The sequence below is a fragment of the Drosophila yakuba genome, chromosome 2R (genome assembly GCF_016746365.2).
Source record: "Drosophila yakuba strain Tai18E2 chromosome 2R, Prin_Dyak_Tai18E2_2.1, whole genome shotgun sequence".
In the NCBI taxonomy this organism is placed as follows: Eukaryota; Metazoa; Arthropoda; class Insecta; order Diptera; family Drosophilidae; genus Drosophila; species Drosophila yakuba.
The window spans coordinates 13,316,327-13,344,326 of NC_052528.2; the positions used below are offsets into that span (position 1 = coordinate 13,316,327).

General features: G+C 42.9%; 2 protein-coding genes across 10 annotated transcripts; one reads left to right on the plus strand and one right to left on the minus strand.

Annotated features, from left to right (window-relative positions):
- Positions 1-82: 82 nt before the first annotated feature.
- LOC6530464 (probable cytochrome P450 317a1) lies at positions 83-2,818 on the plus strand. Its single transcript, XM_002091344.4, has one exon. The coding sequence runs from the start codon at positions 438-440 to the stop codon at positions 2,001-2,003; it is 1,566 nt and encodes a 521-aa protein (XP_002091380.2). The 5' UTR covers positions 83-437; the 3' UTR covers positions 2,004-2,818.
- Positions 2,406-27,972, minus strand: LOC6530465 (KN motif and ankyrin repeat domain-containing protein 1). 9 transcript variants are annotated; one of them, XM_039371963.2, is made up of 12 exons: positions 17,865-18,047; positions 17,629-17,801; positions 15,655-15,698; positions 12,129-12,397; positions 11,240-11,744; positions 6,582-7,021; positions 5,139-6,517; positions 4,170-4,598; positions 3,788-4,034; positions 3,512-3,724; positions 3,204-3,404; positions 2,406-3,129 (listed from the first exon to the last, which is right to left on the minus strand). In XM_039371963.2, the coding sequence occupies exons 2-12, from the start codon at positions 17,763-17,765 to the stop codon at positions 2,962-2,964; spliced, it is 4,032 nt and encodes a 1,343-aa protein (XP_039227897.1). In that variant the 5' UTR covers positions 17,766-17,801; positions 17,865-18,047; the 3' UTR covers positions 2,406-2,961. The 9 variants fall into 9 exon arrangements, with proteins under 9 accessions (XP_039227897.1, XP_015051939.1, XP_002091381.1 ...); XM_015196453.2 differs by lacking the exons at positions 17,629-17,801; positions 17,865-18,047 and adding an exon at positions 25,774-25,832; XM_015196455.3 differs by lacking the exons at positions 17,629-17,801; positions 17,865-18,047 and adding an exon at positions 27,290-27,972 and having other exon boundaries at positions 2,439-3,129.
- Between the last annotated feature and the right edge of the window lie 28 nt (positions 27,973-28,000).

The following is a 28,000-nucleotide window of genomic DNA, read 5'->3' on the forward strand; positions in this document are numbered from 1 at the left end:
GTAGCGCACTCGAAAAGCGGCAAAGAAACAAATTAAAAGCTCGCACCTGGAGTGGGGAGCGAGTATCGTAAATAGTTACTTTTCTCCGCAGCACTCTCAGTCGGATCGTGCGCCTCGCTAATGAACGTTACCCCATCGAGAACGTGAGTCGAGAACGAAAGTCGAGAGTCGAGAACGCTCCAGGGCTCCTGAGCGATGCATTAGATCATAGTTGGTGACTCTAGCCGACGTCCGAGAGCGGGATCGCGATACAGCCGGCAGTGAGAGTGAGTGGGTGGCAAGATAGTGGGGCGGGCAGGAAGTGAAACGAATAGTAACCCCCCTCCCTATCCAACCAAACCCCACCAAACCCCCACCAAACAGAAAAACAAATCAGTGGTTCCGATTCGCAGACGTGTTGTGTGTGCATGTGATTCAGAGCAAACAAAGCGTACGAAATGCAAAACATGTGGATCATTTTCCTGATCATCGGATTGCTGGTGCTCGGGCTGCTGGTTCTGCTAATTATAGCGGCGCGGTATCAGCGAGATTATTGGCGCTATCTGGACATTCCACACGAGAGACCCAAAAAGCTATGGCCTATCATTAGGCAAATAATGACACAGACATTGAGTACGGAGGCCATGAAGGCGGACCATTACTCGGCCATATACAAGAAGTTCAAGGGAAGCGGTCCCTTCTGCGGATTCTACGCTCTGCTGCAGCCACGAGCATTGATCCTCGATCGTGAGCTGATCAGGCAGATAATGATCAAGGACTTCTGGAACTTCAATGATCGCGGATTGTACTGCAATCAGAAGTCGGATCCCTTGTCGGGGGATCTGTATGCTTTGCGGGGTCAGAGCTGGAAGGAGATGCGCCAGAAACTGGACCCCAGTCTCGAAGGCGATCGCATGTCCTTGCTGTACGACTGCCTCTTCGAGGAGGCGGAACAGCTCCTCCTAACCGTCAGCAGCACCCTGATGAGTCAGCCCCATTCCGCCGTCCACATACAGAAGATCATGCGGCGCTATGTGCTCTCTTCCCTGGCCAAATGCGTTTTTGGCTTGAATGCCGAACAGAGGAAAACGTTTCCGCTGGAGGACTTTGAGCAGATGACCGAGCTGGCCTTGAATAGCCACAAACATGGCTACCTAATGAACCTGATGATGATACGGTTCCCCAACTTTTGTCGAATGCTGCGCATGCGTCGTACGCCCAAACAGGCGCAGGAGTATTTTATCAAACTCCTCACGAGCATTGTGGAGCAGCGAGAGACGTCCGGAAAGCGCCAGAAGGACTACTTACAGCAGTTGATCGATGTGAAGGCATTGGAGTTCATCACCCATCAGTATGAATCGGATAAGGAACTGGCAGCCCATCTGCAGAATGAGTTGGCCGCCCATGCAGTTGTCTTTCTGAAGGCGGGCTACGAGCAGACGGCCAACACTCTATCCTATGTACTCTATGAACTCGCATTGCGTCCAGAGTTGCAAGTCCGCGTGAGGGAGGAGGTCAAGAAGGCCATCGAGCGGCATGAGGGTCACATAACCCACGAGGGCATCAAGTCGCTGGCCTTCATGGGTCAGGTGATCAACGAAACACTGCGAATGCATCCCATAACACCATACATCCTGCGACGCACCTTGAACGACTATGTGGTTCCGGACCATCCCAAGTACATGCTGGTCAAGGAGCTGTTCCTCATCATTCCCACGCATGCCATCCATCACGATCCGGACATCTACCCGGATCCGGAAGAGTTCAAGCCGGAACGCTGGAGCGGACCACGGGATTCGCTGCAGCAGCAGGGCACCTGGTTTGGATTCGGCGTGGGTGCACGCAGCTGCATTGGAATACAATTCGCACAGCTGCAACTGCGATTGGCCTTGGCTCTTCTCCTTTCCGAGTACGAGTTCTCCTTGAATACCAGGAAGCCACTGATCAACCTGGAGGATGGTATAGCACTAACGCTGATGCCATTGGGAGTTATAGAACCCGGAAACGAGGAGAGGGCGGTCTAAGTTCGTAGCTTGAGAGTGCAAGATCACTGACATTAGCTTTATCTCAGGGATAGAAAAAATAGGTTCGCATTAAATATATAAATCTAAAATGTAAACCTTCTAGATTTTATGTGGCATCTTTGGAAATCTTTTAATTTAATTTTGATGTTTCCGCCTTATGCTTTATATGGAAAAAGTAATTAAAGCAACTCACTGTGTGCAAAAAAGTCGAAACAAAGAGATTTAGCTTATGTCAGTGTCTAAATCTCAATCTTTTGCCTAATGACGAAGAATTTACTCTATGAACAAAGTCTAGAAAGCAATATAAAACTCAGCATAGTAACTAACCAAAACAATATTAAACTGAAGGTCATGAGGCCCAATGGCACAGTCAGCATAGAATAGTTAATCTTAAACACTGGCTTTTATTTAAGAATTTATTTATTTGAGAAAACATTTTCTTTTAAATTAGCTTGTTTAATGCTTGTTTCTATTAAATACACCCGGTTCTCCTAAAGATGAACCCTTTGATTTGTTAAAACATTTGTCAATTTGATTCACGGTTTGTTATTTGTTGGGTTAGTATATATCGTTTTTTGCATTGTCGGTTGCTTGATATGGTTGATTGGTTTGTCGGCTACTTCAAGATCGGTAGCTCAGGCCTGTGCAGTACTTAATTGCATTAGTTGATCGATTTGTGTCTCAGATTTGTTACGCAGAGCTTGCTGCTTTCGTCGTTGAATCAAGATCGAATTAGAGTTACACTACAAATTAGCAATAAAATTAGATTTACAAATAAATAAAACGTACGACAAACGAATTTTAGTTATACAATATACATATGAAAGTGTAAGCTGCCCTTGTGCCTTTCCTCAGTATCTCGCTATGGAATGTATTCTGAGCAGCTCTACGAAATGCTAATTAAAATCTTAATCACTAGCTGTTTGTTCGTCGATTTGGCCGCTAATACGAAATGGCTTTACTGCGATGGCTGGCGCTTGTGGCGCGGTGGCGAAATCAGGGAGCTCCTTGTGGCATCTCCGCGGTTTGGCAGCTTGCTCCGCAGCATCTGCTCGTGGACGTAGATGAGCAGTCCCACGTCCCGGTGGCCAGCCTGCCAGGCGATCTTGAAGGCCGTGCTGCCATCCTGGGCGAGAAAAAAATCATTAAAACCCTCGTCTATGTATATATACACTAAGAGGAGTTTTCAGGCACACTCACCACATCGGTGACCAGTGAATCGCACTCCGGATGCGACAGAAGGTGCTTGATCACATCCACGCGTCCGTGCTCGGCGGCGCACATCAGAGCCGTGCTGCCGTCCTCGTCCTGGATATTGATATCCGCCCCGGCGTCCAGGAGCATATTGACCATGTCCCCATTACCATGCGACACAGCGAGCATCAAAGCGGTCTGGCAGTGCTGTGGATTGGTGGATGGAGACAGGATGGGAGCGGTTAGTAGGGGAGTAGTTGGGGGTCAGCTCAAACTGGGCTCGGGATCAGTGGGCGTTGGGGCCCCTTACCTACCTTCTTGGCCCGTATGTTGACATCGGCCATCTTGAACAGTCGCTCGACGACTGTTCGATGGGCTGGCTGCTTCAGCTTGGCCAACGATACGAGCATCACCGACGTGTATCCGGCGTTATTCATTTGGTTTACATCGCAAACCTTAGAATCCAGCAGTATGGATACCACATCGAAGTTGCCGTGCGAGACTGCATAGTGCATGGCTGTGTTGCCCTGAAATGAGATTTATCTTTAGTAACCACTCACACAATTACTTAAAAGGTGATTGAAGCTCACATTACTGTCGGATAGATTGACACAATACTCCAGCAGTGGGATCGACAGCGATTCAAAGTAATCCAGATAATCCTCCACCTGATGGGGATCGGATTTGCCAGTGCTGGAGTTATTGAACCAGTGATCCTGGATGGTCGTCTTGGCCGACTTGAGGCTCTGCGAGGATATGGGCTTGGCGCCCAACTTCTTCAGCAGCGAGTCGTTTATGATCTTGAGGGCGTCTTTGAGGCTCTTGGACAACTCGGTTCTAAAGGAGATAATTACCATTCAAATTATTGATACTGATTTTTTAAATTTCCTTAAATAAATAAGTTAATCCCAGCCTTTGAGCATTCCACTTTATATTAGAAAAAAATATAAATATGTATTTCCATTAACTTACTTTTTTCGGGGCTCCGATTCCGCCTGGGCCAACTGGTGGAGCTGGGCTTTGGTGGCCGGCTGCTCGATCACGGTCACCTGGGAGCCCTCGCTCTGACTAGATTTGAGTGGAGTGCTGGACTTCTTGCGTGCTCCCTGGGCAATCTGAACGTCGATGGGCGGACTGGAATCACTGGAGGAGCTCATCACAGGCTCCTGTTCCGGTGAATCGGACTTGGTAGTGCCCGAGGAGGTCATCAGCGGGGCTGGAGAGGCGTCGCGCGACCAACTGATGCTAACCCGCTTCTCCTCCCGGACTATCAACTCATCCTCGCCCAATAGACTCAGATCCAACGAATCCTTCTGCGGTTGACGGATGAAGCTTTGGGACTCGGGCAGTGGCTCCGATGCCTGGAAACTGGACACAGTCGGTGGCTTCTCCTGCAGGGAGCTGAAGGGGAATAACCTTGATAAGTACGGCAGTTTGGTGGTGTCGGAAAGACAAATCCTAAACCCACGTTACAAGCAGAGCCGAGCATCCGCTGACCAGCAGCGGATAGCACGTGAAACTGCTCAGGCTGGAGAACATTGGCAGCACCATGCGAAAAACCAAAATCCAAACATAAAGCAAAAATAAACGGCTCAGCAATTGGGCGAAAGCAAACACCAAAACTCAACTGAAGGTCAAGCCATTTCGATTTCGGGCTCTGACTTTTGTGACCCCAATGCGCAAGAGCTAACATCTGGTTGGGGTCTTGGCTAAAAGCTCAGGGTGAAACTTGGCTAGCACAGTGGGTCAAAGTTAAAGTAACAACTCTTTTATAAAATTTGACAAGTTATTATTATTATTAATTAAGCATGTCGTTGTAAATAAATTAAATGTGCGAAGAAAACCAATAAAATAAATTATAAGGATTTTAAAAATAATTCATTCAAAGGTACTTCATGCTTATCAAGATCAGGATATTATATAAAAAAGTGGGAGACTCACCTCAATCGCGCCTTTCTTTCCACTTGTGGACTGGGCGTTGGCGAGGGCGTGGCCAGCGTGTAGGTGTTCTGCCGCATGAACTCTTTGCGCACCGGACTGGGACTGGTGAGGTGCTTGGGTCGCGGAATTCGCGAGTCCGCCGACGTGGAACGTCGCGATGCTCCTCCCGTCCTGGTGGCCGTGGGACTGGTCTTCGAGAAACCCCTGGCCAGATCCTGGATGGCCTCCTTGCAGGAATCACAGTAGTTGGCTGCACAGGCAATGGAGATGTGCGGCTTGACAATGTCGCCACAGCCCACGTCCCTCTTGCGCACCTCCTCCGTGTTGCAGGCGGAGTGGCTTGTTCGAACTTTAGCCGCCTCCGGTTCCTCCACCTTATCCGTATTGCTGGCTGTGTGGCGGGTTGATGGGCGTGGCACCGACTCCGACACCTGTTCCGCCTTCGTCTGACTCCGAGTCAGTCGCTGCAGTCCCTTGGTATCAGTCTGTCGGGATACCTGCTCCGTTGCACACTGGACGCCGGAGTGCTGTTGCTGCGGATTTATCTGGGCCCCAGTGGAACGAACTGCAGCCGTGGTGGTTTGACTTCCAGAACTGAGAACCAGGGTAACTGGCGTCTGGCACCCAATTGTCTTACGCACCACGGATACGCTCTCATTCTCGCCCAAACTGAAAGTATTGCTGCGTCCGGGCATTTGAGGAGCGGGTTTCAACTTCTCCGCCGGAGTTTCCGGACCGCAGGCCACGCTTCTCTTGCTGACGGCACACTTTTCGCACAGTACATCATCCAGGCGATCATCAGAGCTGCCCACATGACGCACATCCGGCTTGCAACTGGTAAAGTTCTCCCTGGTAGCAGGTTTCGCGGTGACGCCCACATTGTACTTGAGTTTGGGTCGTTCCGGTGTGGTCTGCACTCCACTGTCCTTTTGGTCCCTCTGGGGCACATACATCTGGGTGCCCACAGAGATGAGCTTCCTCAGCTGTTGCTTATGTGCATTGGTCAGTGCCTGCTCCACTTTCTTGTCCAGCTCCTCCTTGGAGTAGACGGTTTCCGACGGCTGAACTCCGACATTTCGCGTGGTGGGCTGGTTGCCAACGGACACATCTCGTGTGGCTGGTGGTCGCACCACCGCCTGGGTGGACACATCCCTGCGGACAACGCTTGGAGATGGCGATGCCGAGTTGGAACTGCTGCGCATGCGTGCTCCTAGGCTCTCCAGCGACACTGGACTGATCCTCTGCGGAGTGAACTGCACGGGTGAGGCGGTCTTGAGTCCCGGACTTGGCGGCGATGGCGTCTGCCGTTGACTTCGCATCAACTCCTCGTTCCTGCGCAGCAACTTCTGTTTTTCCGAGCGAAGAGCATTGAGTTCCAGCTAAAAGGCAAAAGGGTATTTGTTTAATAATACTAATTTATAATGAAGATAGCAACTTTCTTACCTCCATATCGGGGATGGCTTTCACCTGCTCCTCCAGATCCTTAAGACGCTTCAGGCTCAGGGCCATCTGTTCGCGTATCTGGAATAGAGCTTGTGCATCCGCCGTGGTCTGTCCGGTTTCCGAGATGACTGGCGACTGCAGGGAGCTGGTGCTTGTGGAGCCATTCTCCTGCGGTCGATCCTCCTTGAAGGTGGGTTTTCCCGTGGGCGTAGTGGCCAACAGGTGGTGGCGCCTTGGGGGCGGCGGTGGTGGAGTTCCTGGAGACTTTGCGCTCTCTAGCTGCTCCACCGGCGACTTGGCATTGGCCGCCACCGTGGCCTGCACGTAGCTCTCATATTGGACCTCCGCCGGACTTGGCCGCTGTCGCAGGGGAAGGGTGTTGGATCGCAGAAAGGGGCGTGGCGTGCCCGTGGGCGATTGGTTTCCCCCAATGCAGGAATCTAGAAATAATTAAATATGGCATGGTTAGCTTAAGATTGGCTCTGGTGGAATTTCTCGTTACTTGGTCTTCTACTCTCCCTCCTGAGTACAATCCTAATTTGTAAACTTGCCATGAGCTCTTGCCGCTGGCGACTGGACTATGTAGCCCGATAAATAATTTAGCAAAAAGCTTCTACGTCCAAAGATAAAACGCTTGCTTTTCAGATCTAATTTTAATAATTGTGCCAAAGTTCGTATAATGTGCAAGCAACAAGTGTATGTGTAACTAAACATATACTTAATAAAAACAAAATAAAAAGCGAAATTCACCAAATCCGCCCCTTTTGCGTGTGTGCGTGAGCGAAAATTCGTCCCAAGATAAGAAGCTCGGGCTATTATTCAATATTAGTTTTTGTTTATCGCCCTGGCATACACACGTGTGTATATACTCTTTATTACCTCTTATATACATAATAGGCAAGGTTGTTGGCGTATTTTACTTGACATACTCCACTCATGCAGTCTGGTTTATGAGAGCAAATAGAGAAATTTATGGCCAGCTGAAGCGTCTATTTTAATCCCTAAATTTTTACAATATTCCTCATACGCACTGTGCACCCTGCCAGCAACAATGTGTCACTCATCTTGCCAAGAATATTGTGCTGCTATCTATTTTTCCGCCCACTGTGCTGCTATTACTTAATACTCTGTGCAACGAACTTTTCGGCAATGGCAAACAGAAGGAAAATTTCTTTACACTTTGAGAAATTGGAGAGGGGAACTTAAATGGGTTAGTCCAAACAACTTTCTGTTACAATCTAATGTGTTTCATATCATTTTGGTGATATTATGATATGATATGATATTAATTTTTCTGAAACTATTATAGTGTGTTAATACTCGTATTTTTCAGTGTTTGTTTTTTCTTAGCGGTGCCAAATTGGCTGAGCGTCTTTAGTCAAGGCGAAATGTAGGGGATGTGGCGGGCGGTGGAGGGGGGCTTATGAGGGGCGCGTGACGCTGGGTAGCATTGACCGGGCCATAATTAATCAGTTTTTATGGCCCAACTAATTAGCAAGGAACGAAGTTCAAAACGGTAAAGAGTTCGCCCCAAATGAGTGTCTCCCTGAGTGTTAATAGACCTACAGTCGCTCCACCAGCTCTTCTGTGAGTTTGGCTTGCTGTCCGGCTTTAACTTGATGCTCCTCTTGGCCAAACGTTTCCGTCTTAGCGGAATGGCATCCTCTGATGTCGAAAACATTTCTCCGCCTCTGTTTTGTTTTAGCCGGTTATTGATTTATTCAGTTTGGTTGGTTAGAAAAGCACAGCAATTGCACTTGGCAGCCTTTGTGGGCCAAGGCAGCAGACATTGCACTTGGTTTGTCTGGCATTCGCAAGCCAAAGCGTAGCAAATATTTGTTAGTTTTTTTAATATAATTTTTTTGTTTGCTCTTATCTTAGCGGCTGCTAATTAAAAGCGCTTGGCTATAAACAATATTAAATCATTTGATTTGCCAGATCAAGCGACAGCTCATCAAAAGTTATCTGCTTTACAGTCGTGGCCAACGAAACATGCACACTTGGTTCACAAAACTCACATCGTAGAAGTTCATATTTCAGTTTTCGTAGAATCATTGGCATTTTAAAAATATATATATTCGTTTTTGATTTACAATTATGTGTTTATTTTTGTGCTGATTTTATGTCGTCCTAGTAATTTATGAGATTTATTTTCGTTTATATCTTGGGATCGTTTTTTATAGTTGATTTTATTTATTTGTTTATCGCGTAATTCTTTTCTTACACTTTAATAATAATATTTTATGGTTGAGTTAAATATTTTTTTTGTTGTCAAACCGCTTTCGTGTTGTCTGCTGTCGAAATTATTGTCACATACTATCATGTAATTCGCATTAAATTTAGTTGCTGTTAACTCGTCGTACTACAATTACATGTCTCGTTTTGATTAGTTGATTTCGGTTAAGGCATTTCGTATAATTATTATAAGTATCTTATTTTTCAGTTTCACGGACGCATTTTTATGCTATTCGTTCGAAAGTCGCCGACAAACTGCTCTCAGACTATTTCGTTCATTCGACCATCATCCACGGCAACAAAAGCAGCATGAAGAGCGAAAAAAACCATTTAGCAATAGAGATTTTTGTGTTATTATTTAACACAACTCTTGTGCGAAAGGCGAGCGGAAAAATAATGTTATGTCTATAGTACTAACAACGAAATAAAATATAAACCAATTTGCTGAGAGCGCCCAGAGCAAAGTGATAACAGATAACGCTCAGCAAATACAAATTAACCAACCAAAATAAAAAGCACTCCATAGAAGTGAGCAACTTTCCGCTGTGTTTGTGCTGATAAGCTGAATGCACAATTATTAAAGCCAACTGATAAGTGATAATTTCAGTGACGTGGGCCAAGAAAAAAGAGAGCATGCGAACAACAGAGAGAGAGGGAGCGAAACCCTTGGGCTTGTTTATATTCAATGGGCCATTTGATAGGCAACTAATATTGATTTTTGATTGTGTATTTGCACACCAATTCGCATAGAGGGTTTGTCTGTGGTTTCTGAGTCAAGGCTGGGAAAACGAAGAGGCTAAATTTGAATAAATCATCATCAAGTTTAACAAAAAGTTCGCCAACTAATATGTCTTATGTCTTATCTTTGTGCAATTAATTATGGAAAGAATAAAAAGTTTGATTGATATTTAAAGTCCTAACAAATTGAATGGCGAAAAACCCAAACCATTTGCTGATTAATGATTTTTTGGTGGGGCTCGCAGTTGGATAGTTCTAGGCACCACATTTATAACGATAATTAAAACGATTGGTATCTACGTAAACATTTTTCATATGGTTTTTACTTAATTTTATTAAAAATATTAAGCATTTCAATTTCACTTTAACCAAATATTTTCTGTAAGTGCAAATAGCTCAAGGTTCCTGTTTTCTGCCTTTACACGCTTTTTGGCATTCGTCTATTGTTAGAATGGCTTTCTGTACTCTACAAGTTCTTTTTGGCATCGGGCAGCCTTTTGGCCATGTTCAATTCAGTTTGAAAGCCATTTATTAATGGCCCGCACTTTGGCAATTACCATGGAACTGCAACCATTTTATACACATTAATCAATGACAACTCTTTGCGCCATGTCCTCTGGACAAAAAGAAACAGCAAACGGAACGCGACAATTTGATTTGTTTATTTGCATTGATTTTTTTGCACACTATATGGCAAATTTATGGCATCAACAAATGCGACAAAAACGAGCTGGAGCAAAATTTGCATGCAAATTGAGCGCCAAATGCGCATTTCAAATTGATTTGAGATACGAACGCCTCGAAAATTGCCTTGAAGTTGCCCCATGCCGCAAGCTGTAAGACCCAATTGAGTTTCAAATGCCAAAGATGCAAAGCAACTGTATCTGAATCTGTATCTGCAATTGCGTTTGCATGCTACTCCGTATCTGAATCTATATATCTTTGCAGTTGCCAGCAGTGAAGTGAAGTTTGATTTCTTTGCTTTTCTATTTCGTTTAAAACTTGAAACTTTGTAGATGTTGAAATATCCTTTGATCTTTCAGCACAGCTGCAGTAGTGACAACTTCATGGGAACCATGGGATTGTATGCCATAATTATAAACTAAATATTTGATAACATTTGTACTGATCACTTATAAAAAACTCAATCCCATGTTTTAACACGTTTATTCTAAGCCTAAACTTTGCACATTTATCCATTAAAATATTAAGCAAGTCGACTACCCTATAAAGTATTTTTCCAATTTTATTACTTTTCCTTTCACTTTCGATTCCACTGTGTGACTTTTCTTCTGTTTTCTTCTAAGAGTCTAGCTACATTTTTCACACTTTCGTGCGTAAAAATGTCACATGTGCCGCAGCAGCGCTAATTGCTAAGAAAAGAAAGCAAAAGTATCTGGCGTGTCTTACTTGGCTCTATGAATCATCTTGCTCACACTGAAAACAATACATAGAACTCTTTTATTACATTCAGCTAACATCACACAATATTACTAGTTTGTTATAAAACATTCTAAGGCAATCAAAATATTTTCCAAAAATATACTTTCTTTCAGTCCAAGGCTTTTATCATTTTTATTATCCATAAACCCCTAATGTTTTTTCTGTGTATGGCATACTATTGATAAATTGAGCTCTTTTTGGCATGCTATTTTGGGAGATCGTTCGTTCTGACGCCCACTCACCTGCCACATCAAAGTGCCGATCCCACGTGCTGTTGCCCAGGCGATGACTCTTGTGCTCCTTCCATGCGCCATGACCATTGCTGAGGCTCAGACTCAGTTTGTTGTTATTGCGATCCATGGACAGGGAGCCAGCTCCGTAAGGCGTCTTGCGCCGCTTCACGGAGGTCCGCTCCAGCGTCCGCTCGAAGTCGCTGCACACCTCGTCGAGCGCCTCGTGGAGGAAGGCCCTCGTCTCCGGCGGACTGATCGCCGGACGATGTCGCTGATGGTAGATTCCCGCATCACTCTCCACGCCGCCGCGCAGCGAGGAGCACGTGGAAGAGGCGGTGCCGAATGGCGACTCCGGTCGTGGCTGTATGCTGCCGTAGGTGAAACGGGGCACGGATGACGAACGCGGTCGGTAGCACGGAGTGGTGGTGGTGTACGACTGCGACATATTCACCGCCCCTCCTCCTCCTCCTCCTCCAAGGGGGTGTGGCGAATCAGGTTCGATTTCATGTGAGGTCTATTTTGAAAAATTGTACAGAGAAGAGGTTAAATTTACGTGCAGATGTACGATTTTAAAGAGGAAAGGAATAAGCACTCACTAATTTTGGGTTCCCCATCGCCCAATATCAATATCACTTTCTTTAGTTCAATGTATTATATTAGGCAATGTATTTCTTAGTACGAATTTCAATGAAATCTTTTACAAAGCTTGCTTAGTGTTTGTACGAATCTAGTTAGATTGTAGTTACAATGTTTGGTAATTTGCATATCTTTTGTTTCCAGTGTTTTATATATAATACTTTTAAGAAAGCAAATAAGTCGTATGTTTTCTCTAAATCTGCCTTAATTCTCTTTACCGAAATGAATCTGATGGGCTATCGAAGTCCGATGGCCAACTTACCTCGCTGAGCTTGCCCTGGACCCTGGACTCCGCCTGCCAGTCGCCGCCGAAGAGGCTCTCGAAGCCCAGCATAAACTCCATGGACTTTCGCGATCTCCTGCGATCCCGCCGCCGTTGCTCCTCCTCGCTGGGTTTCTCATGGGCCAGGGCCTCGCAGTAGCGCACAAAGTCCAGGTCGATGTGGTAGCCATAGGGACAGCAGTTGCAGCTGCGCACCGAGCGATTCATGCCCGAAGGAGCGGGATTCGCGGAGGACGCGACTGGACGAGCTGCAAAGGAATAAGGGGCAACAAAAGAATAAGTATGTATCTCGTGGATATCAAAGCCAGACGCCGTATATCTTAATGTCACTACCAAGGTCACGTCAATGTTCGATTCTTGGTATTGGCCACAGTCAAATCACACAAAAAAAGGTATCATCTTCTTGGACGGAGCCACACCTGCCCTCCATCAAACAAGTTTCGAATTTGGTAAACTGAGCAGCAGGTACAAAGAGGCGCAGTTCTCGGAATGAGCGTCTGTAGCCGCGAGATAAATTCGAGCCTTATTTATGCTTAATTGCGCCTTATAATAACTAATTTTGGTTAATTTAGATAAACCACTTTTGACTGGGTGAATCATTTTTAACGAAGCAATTTGAGTTATTTACGTTGGCATTGGTTTAAACGATTTTGCAATCAAGGAAAATAAAATAATTAAATAATGATTCAAGTAATGGGGCTTAATAGTCGACGGCATAGAGTTTTCTCAGACATAAAAAAGTCAAAAGCAAACACCGCTCAAGTTTGTTTGATTTTTTTTCCTTATTTATTTATAACTCACTTTCTTGCGGAATTTTCGCCCCATACCAGAGCCACAAAACCCCTAGCCAAAAAACAACCCAAAGCATTTTATGGTTACTCGATATAGCACTTAAAACATTTGAAATTCCTGCAGCTCGTCGGCTGACCTCCGATTCTTCGATAGCACTAAGAGGCCAAGGAAAAACTAAAGAAACCAAACGTTCTGCTTCACGGGAAAGCCTTCACCAAACTGACCGGCAAACGTAACAAATTCTCACTATATTCATCATGCAGCAAATTAAACCAAGATAAGATATGGGAGCATTTAGCCACGCTTATCAAGTTGACAAGTATGAATAAAGCTCTTTGCCGTCGCCATCTGTTGGCGAACTGCAAGCGGTTCGGATTGAAAAGTGCAAAAGATACTTTTCACTTTTCATTCATGAAAACCATGAAAACCAAAAACGACGGCGTGGGCAGACAAACGCGTCTCCAGAGTCGTGGGCGTGTCTAGATTGTGAAAGTGTTCAACGCGGCGTATACGTGTTGGACCGCTTCAAGAGGTCGCATATTGATGAGCTCGAGTGGCCGTAATTAGCAGGCGGCTCCATGGCCACGGCCAAATCTGTTCGCCGGCTTAATTATCGTCGATCGAATCACACACACCCACTAACAACGAAACACTTATAATCACATAATCACACAGACTATTCAAATTTGGCGCGGCTTCTACTTTTTTTTTTTGGATTTAGTGGGCGATCGGGGAATTTGCATGCATAAACACCCCTTAATTGCTGTCTGAGTAGCTTAAATGGCTAGGACAAAGCTTAAATTTTAAGTACCACTGCTTGATAAATGGATCAACTTCTAAACTTCAACTTTCTCGCTTAATTGCTGCACCAAATTACTACCGACATTTTGCAAATACAATCTGTATGCCAGAGAGTTTACAACTTCATTTGGGCGACAATCTGCCAGCCATATAAGGGCGCCTACATACAGGCACATAAATCGCATTGTCGCACCCGACTCACATAAAAATTAAGAAATTAACCCGGCTCGATTGCCACAGTTGAATTACGATCATGCTCGTGAGTTCCATGTATCCATGTGCCGTGTCCCATGTCCCAATCATCATTATCATGATCGTTCCCATGTTGATCAGACCTCTCTTGTAATGACTACTCTTTTTTTTGGGCGTAGGCGTTTCGGTGAACGATGCAGATGCTGTCCAGCATACAAAATGAACTCGACTTGTGAATGAACTGGGAAAGAAATCCCAATCCAGGTTCGTATCGAAGTGGATATACCCTTATGTTTTAACAGGTTGAAATGGGGAAGCCGCTTGATAGGGTTGTAATCTCCAAAAGTACCGATATACCCTTTAGCCAGGGGTATGGAAACACCGAATCCGAACTGGTTGTCCAACTGACATGTGCACAATTTGCTCGTATGGCGATATGGGGGCTTTGCTATCTGAGGTGGGCGGTATTTGCAGTTGCAGTTGCAGTTGCAGCTGCTGCGGCTAATGAAGCTAACGGTGCAATAGCTGCTGCGGCCCCACAGCCACAAATTACCGTAAAGCGCAAAAATTTAATTATGCAAAACACGTGCAACGCTGTTCGATCTAATTGCATGCCCCAACTCACTTGACAGGCGACCAAAAAAAAAGGCGACAGCCAAATATAAAATAAGTGAATAATGGGTATATTAGCCATAATCAAGAAATAACTGCAATTTGTTATTAACCAAATAAACACCTCTTAATTAAAACTCAGGGGCTTATTAATTTACATTGTGCTTTTTGTCTTTTATTAAAATAATATATAATATGTCCTTTATATACTTGCATAAAAGTTAATCTGCTCATTAGCTTAAGAAAAACGCACTTTTCTTTAATGGATTTCGATTTCTTCTTCCACTTCCAAATTTTCATTATTTTTTTTTAAGTGCTCCCCAGACGGGATTCGTCCTATTTATGACTGCACTTTAATTACCCAATTAAAGTTGGCCCTTTGTGGTGGCTGCAGTGGTTTATGGCGTTTTTGTTTTTAATGAATTTTCAACGTGCCATAAACTTTTGTCGTTTCTTGGCTTCAATTTCAAAATTATGGTAAACACTTCGTGTGTGGCTAATGAGCTGAAATCGCGGGCTGGCTGACATAAACGCACACGTTGCCCATTTTAATTGCTTCAATTAACGCTGAAGTCGAAAATCAAAACCTGCCACGCCCACCGCCAACAAAACTGTCAACTCACATCCGCTTGTCATAAATTGGCCGAAGAAAAAACCGACCGAAAATAGTGAGATATCGGAAAATATTTGCGTTTTGAGCCGCAAAAACCAGTTTCGTCTCAGTTTGGCTTAATTAAAAGTTGCATTTTCGGCGGAGTGGGGAGTAATGAAGTGTGGGTCTTGCCAAAATTGATTGTCGTAAAGGAGTCGAAATGCGAAATATTTTACATTTTTACTGGACTAAAGTGGGCTGAAACTGAAAAAGTGCGTTGCGGCGCCGCTGTGACAAATTTGCCTTTTCGGCCAAGTTAAGTGTATTGTTAACACGGCTCAACACAATTGTGGGTGTTGGCCCGACTTGCCGGATTTGTGTGCGGGCGTCAGGTTGACCCACATCCGATCTTGTGGCCAAAGCTGCTGCTGTAGAATGTCTGCCATGTGGGCCTGAGACACGTTTTTAGTATTACTTTTATGGCCCCGGCCCACGCTGGGTTTTAATTCAACTTACCATTTTCCTCAATGAAGGCGCGTTGACTTCGCAAAACCAGCGACCTGGAAACAAATCGGACCAAGGAAATTCTTGTTAGTGCATATTGGCAAACAACGAAAACAATATAATGACAGATAACAGGGCCTGCACAAACAATAATAAAGAAAGTCGCTTGCGAAACGCTCGAAAAACGCCAACAGTATTTGCCGCGGCTATCGGATTTAAAAATAAATCAATGCAGCAGGCACACAGAGAAAAATGTTATAAACAAAATTTGAATGGTTTTCTAAAAAAAAAATGTATAAATTTGACATTAAGTATAACTAAAGTATGCCAGTTTAAGTATAAGAAATACATCTAAAATGCTCATTATGTCTTGAAGTACAATTTAATGTCAAAAGTATTTACCACGTTAATATGCATTTTTTTTTTTTTTCAATACTTGTACTTTTTTCTCAGTGCTATCGACACGGAATGCGACAAATGCGTAGATACCAAAGATACACAAGCCGAGCGACAGATATAGATACAATTCACACTGCCGAAGGGAAGAAATTATAATAAAATATATCAAGCTGTCAGCGTTTTGAGTTCTTGTTGTCGCCCCCTTTGTTTGGTATTTGGAAACATCTTTGGAAAAATATAGTTGAGCGTGCGCCACAAAATCCAGCATAATCTATGTGCCCCGCCAACCGGAGGAATGGTTCTCGTCCAGCCCATCCACATCCACTGCCATATTCACATCCACATCCCCAGCAGAACTCATTAGTGAACTTTGCCGCCGTGATCCCTACTCTAATTTTTCTCGAATTTCGTGGAAAACGTAACATGCGTGCTGCATTTTTCATTTTTCCACTTTAGTGGAAGCGGAAACTGCAATTATTTATAATTTGTTTTGGTTCCCAATGGGGATTCGGTGATTCCATTGCCCACATTATCCTTATGCAATTAGCCAGCCAAATAAGCCAGCTTCACCTGAGGTTTTCATGCATTATCAAATTAATTGGCTGTCATGTTTTGGCCAAAACAACAGCATTGCTAATTTAATGATATTATAAATAAAGTAAATGCATTTGAGAAGGAGTCAAGTTGAAAGCCGTCTGGCAATTTGCTGCCATATTTCTCAAGCCATTTTTCACGTTTCCATCCGTTTGCCCGTTTTGAAAATATGTATGTAAAATGAAAATTTATGCGTCAACTGATTTATGCGGTTTCGCTTTATGCATGTTACATGTATGGAAAAGGCCTGACATGGACCCACTTCCCCACCCCCTCCTCCCCCTTTTAAAATACGAAAAGAACTTGCATTCATGTGGAACGGTTGCGCCATCGCGTATTTTTGGATTGCAGACCAAATTAATATGCGTGTTTATTATTATGATACACGAAACTCGTTGTTTTTATGTTCTGTCTTCTACGTTCGTCTAGCCACAATTTGTTGCGGCTTTTCCTTGTTTACGCCGTCCATTTTCATAATTAGAAATTATTCAAATTGGATTCGGGTTGGTTGAAAACAAAGATTCATGGCTTGCGAGTTGTCACATTTGGATGGTTCTTAGTTTTAGATTTAAACGCAAGGAAAAACGGATTAGGCTATTGACAAGTTAGATATTCTATTCAGAATACTGCTAGAAAATAATAAATAATATATCAATAAGAATTGTAAACCTGTTGGGCTTTTTCATGCAAATCGTACGTACGAAGGTTAAAGATGATATATCGTAAACCTGAATACAATAATTAATAACACTATGGAAACTTGTCTTGGAAACACCCCTACTTATTGATTTCGGCCCATTGGCACACCGAATTCGCACTTAAGCTCACACCTTTAACACCTCCATAAAAACCACACACTCAAGAAACAACATCCGATAAAGACTTTTAGTTTTTTTTGCCACTATATGTAAAACACCCGCACATTCGGCGCGACTTCCTTGCACTGCGTATTAAGATGATATCGATCCGCGGACCCATTTCTGGTATCTTTACCTCCAGAAGCGCTTCACTGCTTCCTGTTCGGTGGGCGTCAGGTGGGTTATCTTTTCGGCAAACTTTGACTCATCGTAGCCCCCGATTACGGAGTTGTGGAGAATCATATCGCCGGCGTTTTTGGGGCGAACACTCATGCGCGTTTTTCCTAATGGCCTTTAGTCGATGGCTTTCTGCGATGGCATTTAATTAGCATTTGGCTTCTTGGATTTACACACACATGCACATACACATACACTTAGCTAATGGAAATTCTATGCCAAATTTAATTAACTCCGAGTGCCGCAGACGAATACTTTTGCCCCGACAACACGGCATTTGGAGGGCCACTTTTCATCGCCGTTGCACTTTTAGTTATTTTTTCTTTCTTTTTTTTTTTGGCTGACTCAGAGAGCTTGTAATTTTTTTAGATTTAGTTTCACGTGCTTTGTGTGGCTTTTTTGTCGTGTGTTTTTTGGTTTTTTGGTTGTGCGAGTTAAACGCTCCGCGCTCGAAAATCGCTCGAATCGAACTGAATGCGCCGGGAGAAAAACTTCACGAGTTCGCCGCCTGAACTTTATGCTCTGTAAATGTGAGTATCTGTGTGCTTGACGCTCGTGTGTGCGTGTGCGTTTCAGTATATCTCTTGTGTTTGTTTTGGTTGTCGACTGTGTTTTTGTTTGCCGACCGATCGTTAAAGAACGCTGCCAGCGCCAAACCAATCTGAGTACCACCCAAAATGGGGAAAAAAAAACCCAAAACTAAAATCCAATCACAATGGCAAGTGTACGTTTGTTGTTAGACGATATTGTTTTGCTTTTAGCCCAGAGCTTAGCTCAAACGAGAGCTATCGATACGATAATTAATAAATACAAGTAAGTGACTGCTAAGCGGCACCAAAACCAGTTCGTAACGAGTGCGCTCCGACACCCAAACAACTCGATGCCGATTTCAAGTCCAATTCCGAATCCAAATCTCTGCGGACGCCCGATAAGCGAACTTACACCTGTACTGAGAGAAAATGTGTGTTATGTCATGGTCGATTTGCTTGTCAGTTGTGCGCCAAGAACTCGTAGCCAATTGCAAATTTGTATAAATGTCTAGAAAATGTATCCATATAAAATTATGTCAATATCTTTACTATACTTCCTTCTTATTAAGCAATTATAGCAACTATAGTACAAGAACTATCCCCAACAGCAATTTAATACATAGATTTCTCTTTGTGTACCATTTGTATCTGTGTATGTATCTGAGTATCTCCGCTAAGTTCTGGTAGCGGAAGCATTTGCCATGATTGATGAAGTTGGAACGCTGTCGCCCTATCCAGGATGTTTGATCTTTCACCGTGGGCATCATTAAATCCCACAGAAGCGGAGTTGGAAAATCTAGTTGCTACACCACAAAGTGAGATATCTTTGGGACACGACAGGTCATTAAGCAGAAAGATATTCTGGTTAACTAATTAAAGCTGGCAACGCAGTGCCATCAACATTACCGAATGTAACGAGTCTAAATCATAAAATGAGTACATATTCATACTTCCTCGGCCTATCTCATCATTCATAAAACCAGGCTCAGAATGACCTGCCAAAAAAAACCAGTAGTTGTACACTCAGCGGGTTACAAATGCCTGGGAATTGTGAAAAAAAGATTATTGTTTATAGACAAATTCCTTTGTGGGAAGAGCGGGCCTGCGGCGATTAGAAATCGATTGGGTGGGACGCATGAATAATTGCAGCAATTTATTACCCCATTAAAACAATGAGAAACTCCACTAACGCAAAATTAAAAGCCGTGAAATCCACTGGCCAAAACACTAAACTTGTTTATGAATAGCAAAGTGAAAAAAATTACAGTTCGACAGAAACGGAAACCGGCTCACTTAACGCAAAGCGTTGAAAAACACAGAAAACTGCGACATTTTTGTAGAAATTCTCGGCCAGCTCATAGGGCATGAAATTTTGTTAGCGCGCAGCTCATGGAATATTCATATTTCCGTAGAAAAAATCAAGCTCATTAACATAAATTACAAAATCAATGCTCGAGGGAAATACTAATTATAAAATAAAACGATCATTTCATGGACTCGCACTCCCTCGACCACTTGGAGTTCAATAGACGATCTGATGGGCTGATAGGCGGCTTTGACATCGATGTCTTGCCTTTTAAGGCGGCAATTGTTCAAATAATAAACAATTGATAGTTGTTGTCCGCAGAGCAAACATTTAATTACGTTTATAAACATTTTGATTAGAGAATGAGCCGCACATTTGTGATCATCGGCGGCTTCTGGATGCAGCCATTCAATTGATCACGATGGTTACAGTGGATAAGAAGCTCAATTATAGAGCTTAGAAAACTAATACTTATCTACCAACTAAGCTAATGGGGATTTAAGAGATTTCTTAGTGAGTAAACTTCTGCTCAATTTGAATAACAATTCAATTAAGCAAAAGCTAAATATGCTTATTAAATGGTTTCCGTTTTTATTAATATTCAGATTAACAGTTTGGTAAACATAATCCCAATTCACTTAGTTCAAAATAATTTCAAATTATTGGAAACCTTTTATACAACCTAATTGGTTTTAACACTACAAATTAAGTACAAGTCAAACCGTTTTTAATGGCATAAAGTTGATATCTTCGAGTCCTGTATCTACCAGACAATAAAGCTCATGCATTAATATAGATACTTAGGTAAGTATTAAAAAACTGAATTTGCCTACAACTTCCTTTCATTTAGCACGAGTTAAGATCAATGTTGCATATATGCTGCTGGAGTGTCGGTAAATAGATCTAAAGTGCCGTACAACAACTGAGTTGCATGACATGCAGTTTGACATATTGTAATGACTATACATATATGACTATATACATATATGAGTCGGTTTTGAGTGCGTGCGAGTGTTATCTTATCGGCCGACCTGTCAATGTGTATGAGTCGACAATATGTTTATTTATATTTATTTCATTTCAAGAACTGAGTTCGAAAGGGGAGCAAACTGCACTCGAGCACTGACAATGTTGGCGCTTTTTATGGCTTTGGTTCTGGTTTGTGGGTACTCAAAACTAGTAATTATAGTTTTCCTGTAACAGTTCGATTTAACAAAGAGTTATCATTAAGCAGGGAATATAAACAGGTAATGTATTTAACGCCTTATTTATTTAATAGCTCCTTGAAAGAAGTTCTAAATGCCTATTCATCTGGTCATCAAACAAAAGATATACGATTACAAAGGTTATCCTCAGTTAAGTTTCCCTTTGGAGATTTCAATAGATTTAAGCTTAACCCGTCGAGTCATTTGATATTCATTTACTAACACTCATTAAAGTGATTGAGTTGTTTTCCTGGGATGTTTTCCTCAGCTGTTTATAAACAGTCCCAAAAAGTGTGAAACTCATGTCTCCATCTACGAGGTATTCCGGCTTCTTGCGCTTCTTTCTTTCTCAGTTTTTGGGTCATTTCAATCAACACCTGTCAAATGGGCCGCATCTCATGCGTTGGCGTTGGCGTTGTCTAGACGGGGTGGAAAATTCGAAAAAAACAGACTCACACGACTGTTGGAAATCAATTAAAAGAAATTGCTGGCCGCAAGGCACAAAAGAAACCGTTCTCGGCTCAAGGCATATCGACACTTTCGCTAAACAAAAAAAAAAAAAAGGAAACAACCTTTTTTGCATATCGATAAACGGGGTTTGGCGTTTATAATTTATGCGATTTGGCGCAGTTTACGACAAGCTAACAAATTTTTGCTGCAACCGCCCCATGTGGCCGCTCGGCAGCAAGAGATACAAGATGCAAGCGCAAGATACAAAACGCCGCCAGGGACAAGCCATCAAGGCCGGAGATGGAGTTTAGTTTCTTGTTGTTATCCGAGGGGAGGATTGGCAACCTAGCTGCAGATGGAGTTTCCAAGAGGGGTTGGGGTTTGGGGTCCATAGATGAAGTCTTACGACCGCCGAAAGCCATGAGGCGCATAATCGAAAACAGAATTGCGGTGAACGCGTGCGCCGCAGCCTGACGTCAAAGTTGTAAATTATGATATAGCATGTTATAGCCATGACGGCGATCACCGATCGCAGATCACAGATCGCAGATGGGGTCGTTCACGGGGGAAGTGGGGGAATGGGGCCAGTTGGCCTGGCCGTAAATATAGTATTTGAGTTAATTGCAAACGTTTGTAATCGTTAGGCGAAAAAGGTGATCGCCTTTGAAGATCATCACTTCGGACCGCACCGGCGCCACCCACTTATTTTACACTCAAAATAAAGGGGGGATTTTAATTGAATTTAGCCAGGAAATGTAGATATAGATACTTTCACAACCTTTTATAACATGTCATTCATATTTCCCCCTATATGTCCATATTTATCATATAAACCAAAGACTTAACAATTAACAAATTTCATGTAGCATTTGAGTTACCAAGTTCCATTTTCCCCCAGTGCAATCATTATTGCCAGCTCAGGCGGCGATTTATCAACAATCTTAATGCAATTTCAATGCCTTCAATTGTGAGGCTATCGTACGAATCTCGACTGTAAATCAAAGCCATGAAGCACCATTGCATCATTGGCAAAATATTTTACCGCCGGACGACGATCGTTAAGTGAGCAACTATTAATGAGAGAAAGATCACTGGAGTGGCATCGACTTATAAGAGATATCCAGGCGACAAGTCAGTGACAGATTGTGAGAGTTGAGCTTGACATTTGGCTGGCAGCTTTGCGGTTTTTGTTTTTCGCACTGCCATCGGGGCGTATGCGCAATTTGCATATGACAAGCTACAAAACGACTTGAACTGCTGACGATGCCGCAGTTAAATGAATGTGCCCCGCCTCTTAATTGGTTAAATACGTTGTTATATCATCGGGTAACTGATAAACAAACGTCTTTAAATGTATACCTTAATGGTTAAATTAATTAAATAAGCTTTGATGCAGTCTATAGTTTGCCTTTGTTTTTGCATTAACGTCTATCATTGACTTCACCTTTATTCCCTCATAGTTTGAGGCATTTTTCTGTCTTTTTCCCCGTCTCAATAAATGAATATTAACACTTTGGCATTGATTTTCCCCCTGAGCCATTTAATTTGTCTTGCACTTGGATCTGGGCGTATCGGGTTTCGTAATTGAATTTCAATCGGTGAAAGTAAATGGCAGACTTCATACTCGCATCCAGCGACCAAGGCAATCAGACACTGCAAATATCCCAAACACTTTATGGCCAAATCGTGAGCGCATAAACCAAAATTGAAAATGGCTCTCGACATTCGCCGAATGTCCGCTTTGAATTGCGCATTTGAAACAGGTGGTTGAGGTAACGCTTCTACGCAAAATTATGCAAATATTTGGAGTCCCAAAAGCGTTCAGCAAAAAAGGTGACAGCATTATCGGCATACGGCGTCGTTAGAAGTTACCTTTTGTCCACAGTATCTTGTGTGTCATATGCAAACGAGGCATGGCAAAAATAGACTTCGAAAATTGATATTCGATAGCCGAGTGAGGGCAAACCCGTGTGGAATGCCGTTGATTTTAAGCCAAGGGATGGCTATAAATTTTCGTGTCCCGAAACTATTAATCGACTCACTTTTGTTTTAGCCACAAGAGTCTCGAGTTACCAGTCATTAGCCCACTTGACCACAACACAATGAGAAATCACCTCAACTTCAGCCACAATGGCGTTGAAGTAATTTCATTATGTGTATCTTGACACTTGAAATTATGAAAAAGGAGTATAGTAAATTTGCCCCCGGCCATAATGACTCGAACGAAATTTGCCAAAGTTTAACCTTCTCAGGTGTGCCAGCAAATAATAATAATTGAGTGGACAGAGACATCGGGCCACAAAAACCAAAAGTCATAATAGACATGGCTCAGACAATTGTCTACCTTCGAGCGGAAGCACTTTGCAAGGTTGAGAGCTGGCGCTGATTTCATTCACATCCAAAAAGTAATGACGAAACATACAAAAACCAGTCGTCTGTACACGAATTACTTGCCAATTGGAGGCACACAAAACGCCGACGTTTGACGCATTCATAACGAGCCTTTGACTTACTTTTTAGTCAATGCAAAACGAACAGTGAATGCGAGTATTTTCCATATTGGCAAGTTAATGGGGGATTGTTGCCAGCTGGGCAGCAGTACGATGATTTTGGCAAGCCACCTTAATTTTCCCACAAAATATCAAAATGCAACAAGTGCAGGCCATCGGGGTAAGCCAAAACTGCAATTTGTATCTTGTAAAACACACACAAAAGAAGGAACTCGACTGTGGAACAGAATTTTTATCGTAATTGGATACACGTAGCTTTCTTGTTGCGACTGGGGAATGCTCTTTAAGGTGAAATGAATATAATATTTATTTCTTGATATATTTTGAGTTAAATCTACAAGGTTGAAACAAGTTTGGCATTATGTGCAGTGCCAAAAATACCTTGAAATACTTCTATCAGATTGAACCTGAATGTAATTTAAACCTATCTTAGCTTAAATATATTATAAACAATTTTGATTATTTCCAAACTAAAAGTCTCTAGAATACCCCACCGATTAATGGAATAACAAAGTACCAAAACTGCAACAGTTTATGACGCCAACTGCATAAATCAAAAGACTCGGGACTCGGATTACCAACGAAAACTGCGGACCCCGGACTTTTTTATCCGCTGCTTCTTTCTTCCCTTGATTTTTTCCAGCTTTATGACGACCAAAACCGGCTGGCATATTCGTATAATAACAGAGGAGAGAACTTGGTCCCTGCACGACGGCGCAAATAACTTTGCAGCGTGACTGGGATAAAATGCCAAGCCACACACAGCTGAAAAATAAAAGGGAAAAAGTATCCAAAAAGCTGGCGAGGCATCTTCCACCAGACTCCAGCCAAAAACTTCAAGCTACAGGCGGCAAAATTCAAACAAATCGCTCAAACAATGCCACAAAAATGAGAAACCAAAAGCACAACAAAAAACACAATACGAAGAAAATGAGAAAACAATTCTTTTTTATTTTGTTGTTGTTGTGCGCCTATGACACGACTTGCGCAACTTTGTAGTATCGTATTAGAAAAACCCCTGAGCGCTTTTCCACAGAGCCAAGCTTGGCTCAGATTTCATTTAATTGATTACGGCGATCGTGTGTGTATTAGAAACGCTCGATTGGGTGGGCCATGGGAACGAGGCGTTTTTAAACGCCTGAAAAACGCCACAGAAACGCATCCGATTTCTAGAAATAGCGGGCGCAAAAAGTTCTCAACAGCAGCTTATAATATAAGCAGATCACTGCAGTTTTGTAAGGATGAGGAGGAATTTATTTATGAAATTTAATAATACCCATAAAACTAAACAGCAAAATCTTCATGTTTCTTTTTTAACAATCAATAGCAAAATAGTAATATCACTTAATTTCATTACAATAAAATCTAGTACAAAGCCCTGATTACTGAAATGTGTTATTAAGTAATAATTCAATTATAGTTATTTTTGGAACTTGTAAGATTTTAATCATTACTTAAAATATTTGATTCCCACTTTATTGACCACTAACTTCCTGCAGTCAGTGTGCCTGCATGCACCTAAGCGTTTTAGCCATATTTCGTTGCGGTGCGCAAATCTGTTGTTTGTTTTTTGCGCTACTGTTTGGCCGCAACTTGGAGTTCATAACTTGGCTAATGACAGACACTAAAACAAAGCAAAAACAACCCGGCAACAACGCAGTGCATTAACAAACTTGTTATTGCCCTCGTCTATGAAGCTGCGACTGCGCACAAATTTGTAAGCATTAAGTTTGAGGCTTTTTTGCCGTCGTTTGTCCGTCTATTTAAGTTTATTATTATGGCCTTTTTGCACTAGCGGACATTTATTGGCTGTCTTGTTCGGTGCTATGTTGTTGTCTCGATGTTTTTGCTGCCCAGTTTTATTTGTTTGTTTATGCGATTAGCCAAGTTCATGCGCTCTGAGGGTCACCGTTGCACGCGAGGCGTGGCCAAATGATCTATGAATGGCTTTAACCAGTCGAGTCGAAGCTGCATTTCCCAACCACTTTAAGCCTATTAGGAGGCGAAGCCAATCGATCTTGGCTGTATCTGGTATCTGCAGAGCCAACTTATAAAAGATACATATTCAGCCACTTATGCCTGGCATCTCCATTGAACACTTACCGTATTTCAGCGACAAATTGCCAAATACCCTCAGCCAATTCCATTGATCTTTTGGCATCAAAGGTTCGCCGCCGCCGCCATCGCGCTTTGCTCAGTAAAATGGAAACTCCTGCTGCTGGACAACAAAAGTTTTCCCATTGTTTGAAGTTCGATAGCTTAATGGGATTGCCATTACGTCAACTTGATGGAGGCAGAAAAGAGCATTACCATATCCAATAATCCATCAAATATGAATAGTTTCTTGCGCTTTGAGCGGCGAACGTTATTGTTAACGAGCTTTAGCAATAGGAATTCGGGTTTATTAACATGATTTTGACATTTTCACAGAGTGCCCAACATTTCCTAAAATCGTACTTTGTAAGATTGATATGAAGTTTTTATAAATTGAAATGTACCACATCCAAAAACCTTTTTAAATGTTAATGTTAGAGTGAGGTTTATACTTTTCAATTCTATTATTCGTTTCTGCTATATGCAACTTATATTTACTCAGTCAGCTTTTTAACCCAGAATATCTTTGGCTAAATCAGAAGCATTCTTTCAATACCCCGACATGAAGTTCATTGAATGGAAAACACAATCGAGGCGAGATTTTACTAAATAGATATCTCCGATTCACCGCGGGCCATCATGGGCAACATTAACCCATTGTGACCCACCGTTTTGCCACAGTGGCACGCGAGCCAACTAGTCAGCTAGCCAACTTCTGCAGCTATCCGCATCGGTAGATTGCGTGCTGTTTGTCTTGGGCTGGTTATTGGTTGTTCCTGCTACTTAAGGCCAACATGCAATGGCTGTAAGCCATCACTTGGCTTATTAAAACGCAATCAGCGCGGTCACAGGAAGCAGCCGGCACAGAAACACACTCAGATACATAACAAGTATAAGAAAATACACAAAAAAGAAACACACACTTCTTGTTTGCCCAAGTCAACGCTGCTTTTGACCATAAATCGCAGTGGGGCCAAACCGCCTTCAAAACTATTCGCGGCATTTGTGTCAAACACGCGACCCAGTCTTCCAACTGCAACTGCGTCTTGCTCTGCCTGCACTCTACAGCCTGCACTCTGCAGTCTACAGGCTACAGCCTTCAGGCTACAGTCTACAATCTTGAACAATCTTCGCTGCCTGCTGGTCTCTTCCCATTGGAGACCCGGCAAACAATTGGCGACAGCCACTGCCACTTTTGGCCAGTTTGCCCGACGCTGGCCAAATCAGCCAAATGCACTAAATTGGCAACTGGCTTAGAAAGTCGATGGGGTGGCTACTGCTGCTGTTTCTGCTGCTGCAACTGCCACGAAGCGAAAGAAAGTCAAATGACAGCCAATACACGCAGCCAACTGACACAATCAGCATTCAAGTGGCTTGATGCATTTTCAAGGGTTAAACGGGGGTTATGTTGTGCGTTAATATAGAAGTTTAGTTAGGACGATCAAGTTCTTGAGAATTGCAGGGTATTCTACATAGGTGCCCAAGTAAATATATACAGATAAAGCGGAGTTTTTCGTGTACTTACATTATGGTTTATTTACTGCTGATGCTGCGATGCCGACGAAGTCGTAATTGCTGATTGTTGCAGCTGCAATTGTTCTCCCCTCGCCGCTGCAGTTTAATTAGCAGCTGCAGGGCGCATCCGCAGTTGCTGTTGTTGCTGTTGCTGCTGCTGTTGCAGTTGCATCTGGCTGGCCCAGCATCATTAGCTGACTGATTGGCGAAACGTAGACCGTGAGGCGACTGCGCCACCTTCTGGCGAAAAAACGATACCTTTTCCCGCGATTTTTCCCTTTTTCTTTTTTATTTTGATTTTTTTGTGCTGTTTTGATTACTGCGGCTAGCACTTTTCAACGTGTTGTTGTCGTTAACTTGTCGAGGCTGTCGTTGTTTTGTTATTTTTTATTTTTTACGCGAACGTTGCTAGTTGCATGTTAATTAAGTGCGCCTTGACTGCATTTTCCTTAGCCAGCTTTTCGCGCTGCAAGGGTTAAGCGATTGTAGTTGGAGCTCTGCATTTAAGCCACGTTTATGCTGAGCATGCCGTCTAATGGGCAGCATTTGTTTTATGTCAGCCTGATGGGCAGTTCAAATATCTATTAGGTGGAATTAAAGGCACGTTTTGTGCACCCGTCATGACTTGGACATTTATGCAAAATCGAAAGCTTGGATGAGTTATTACTTGGGCTAACTGACACACACGGATGGGCATTCTTGGAATTTCTGAACAAAGCGG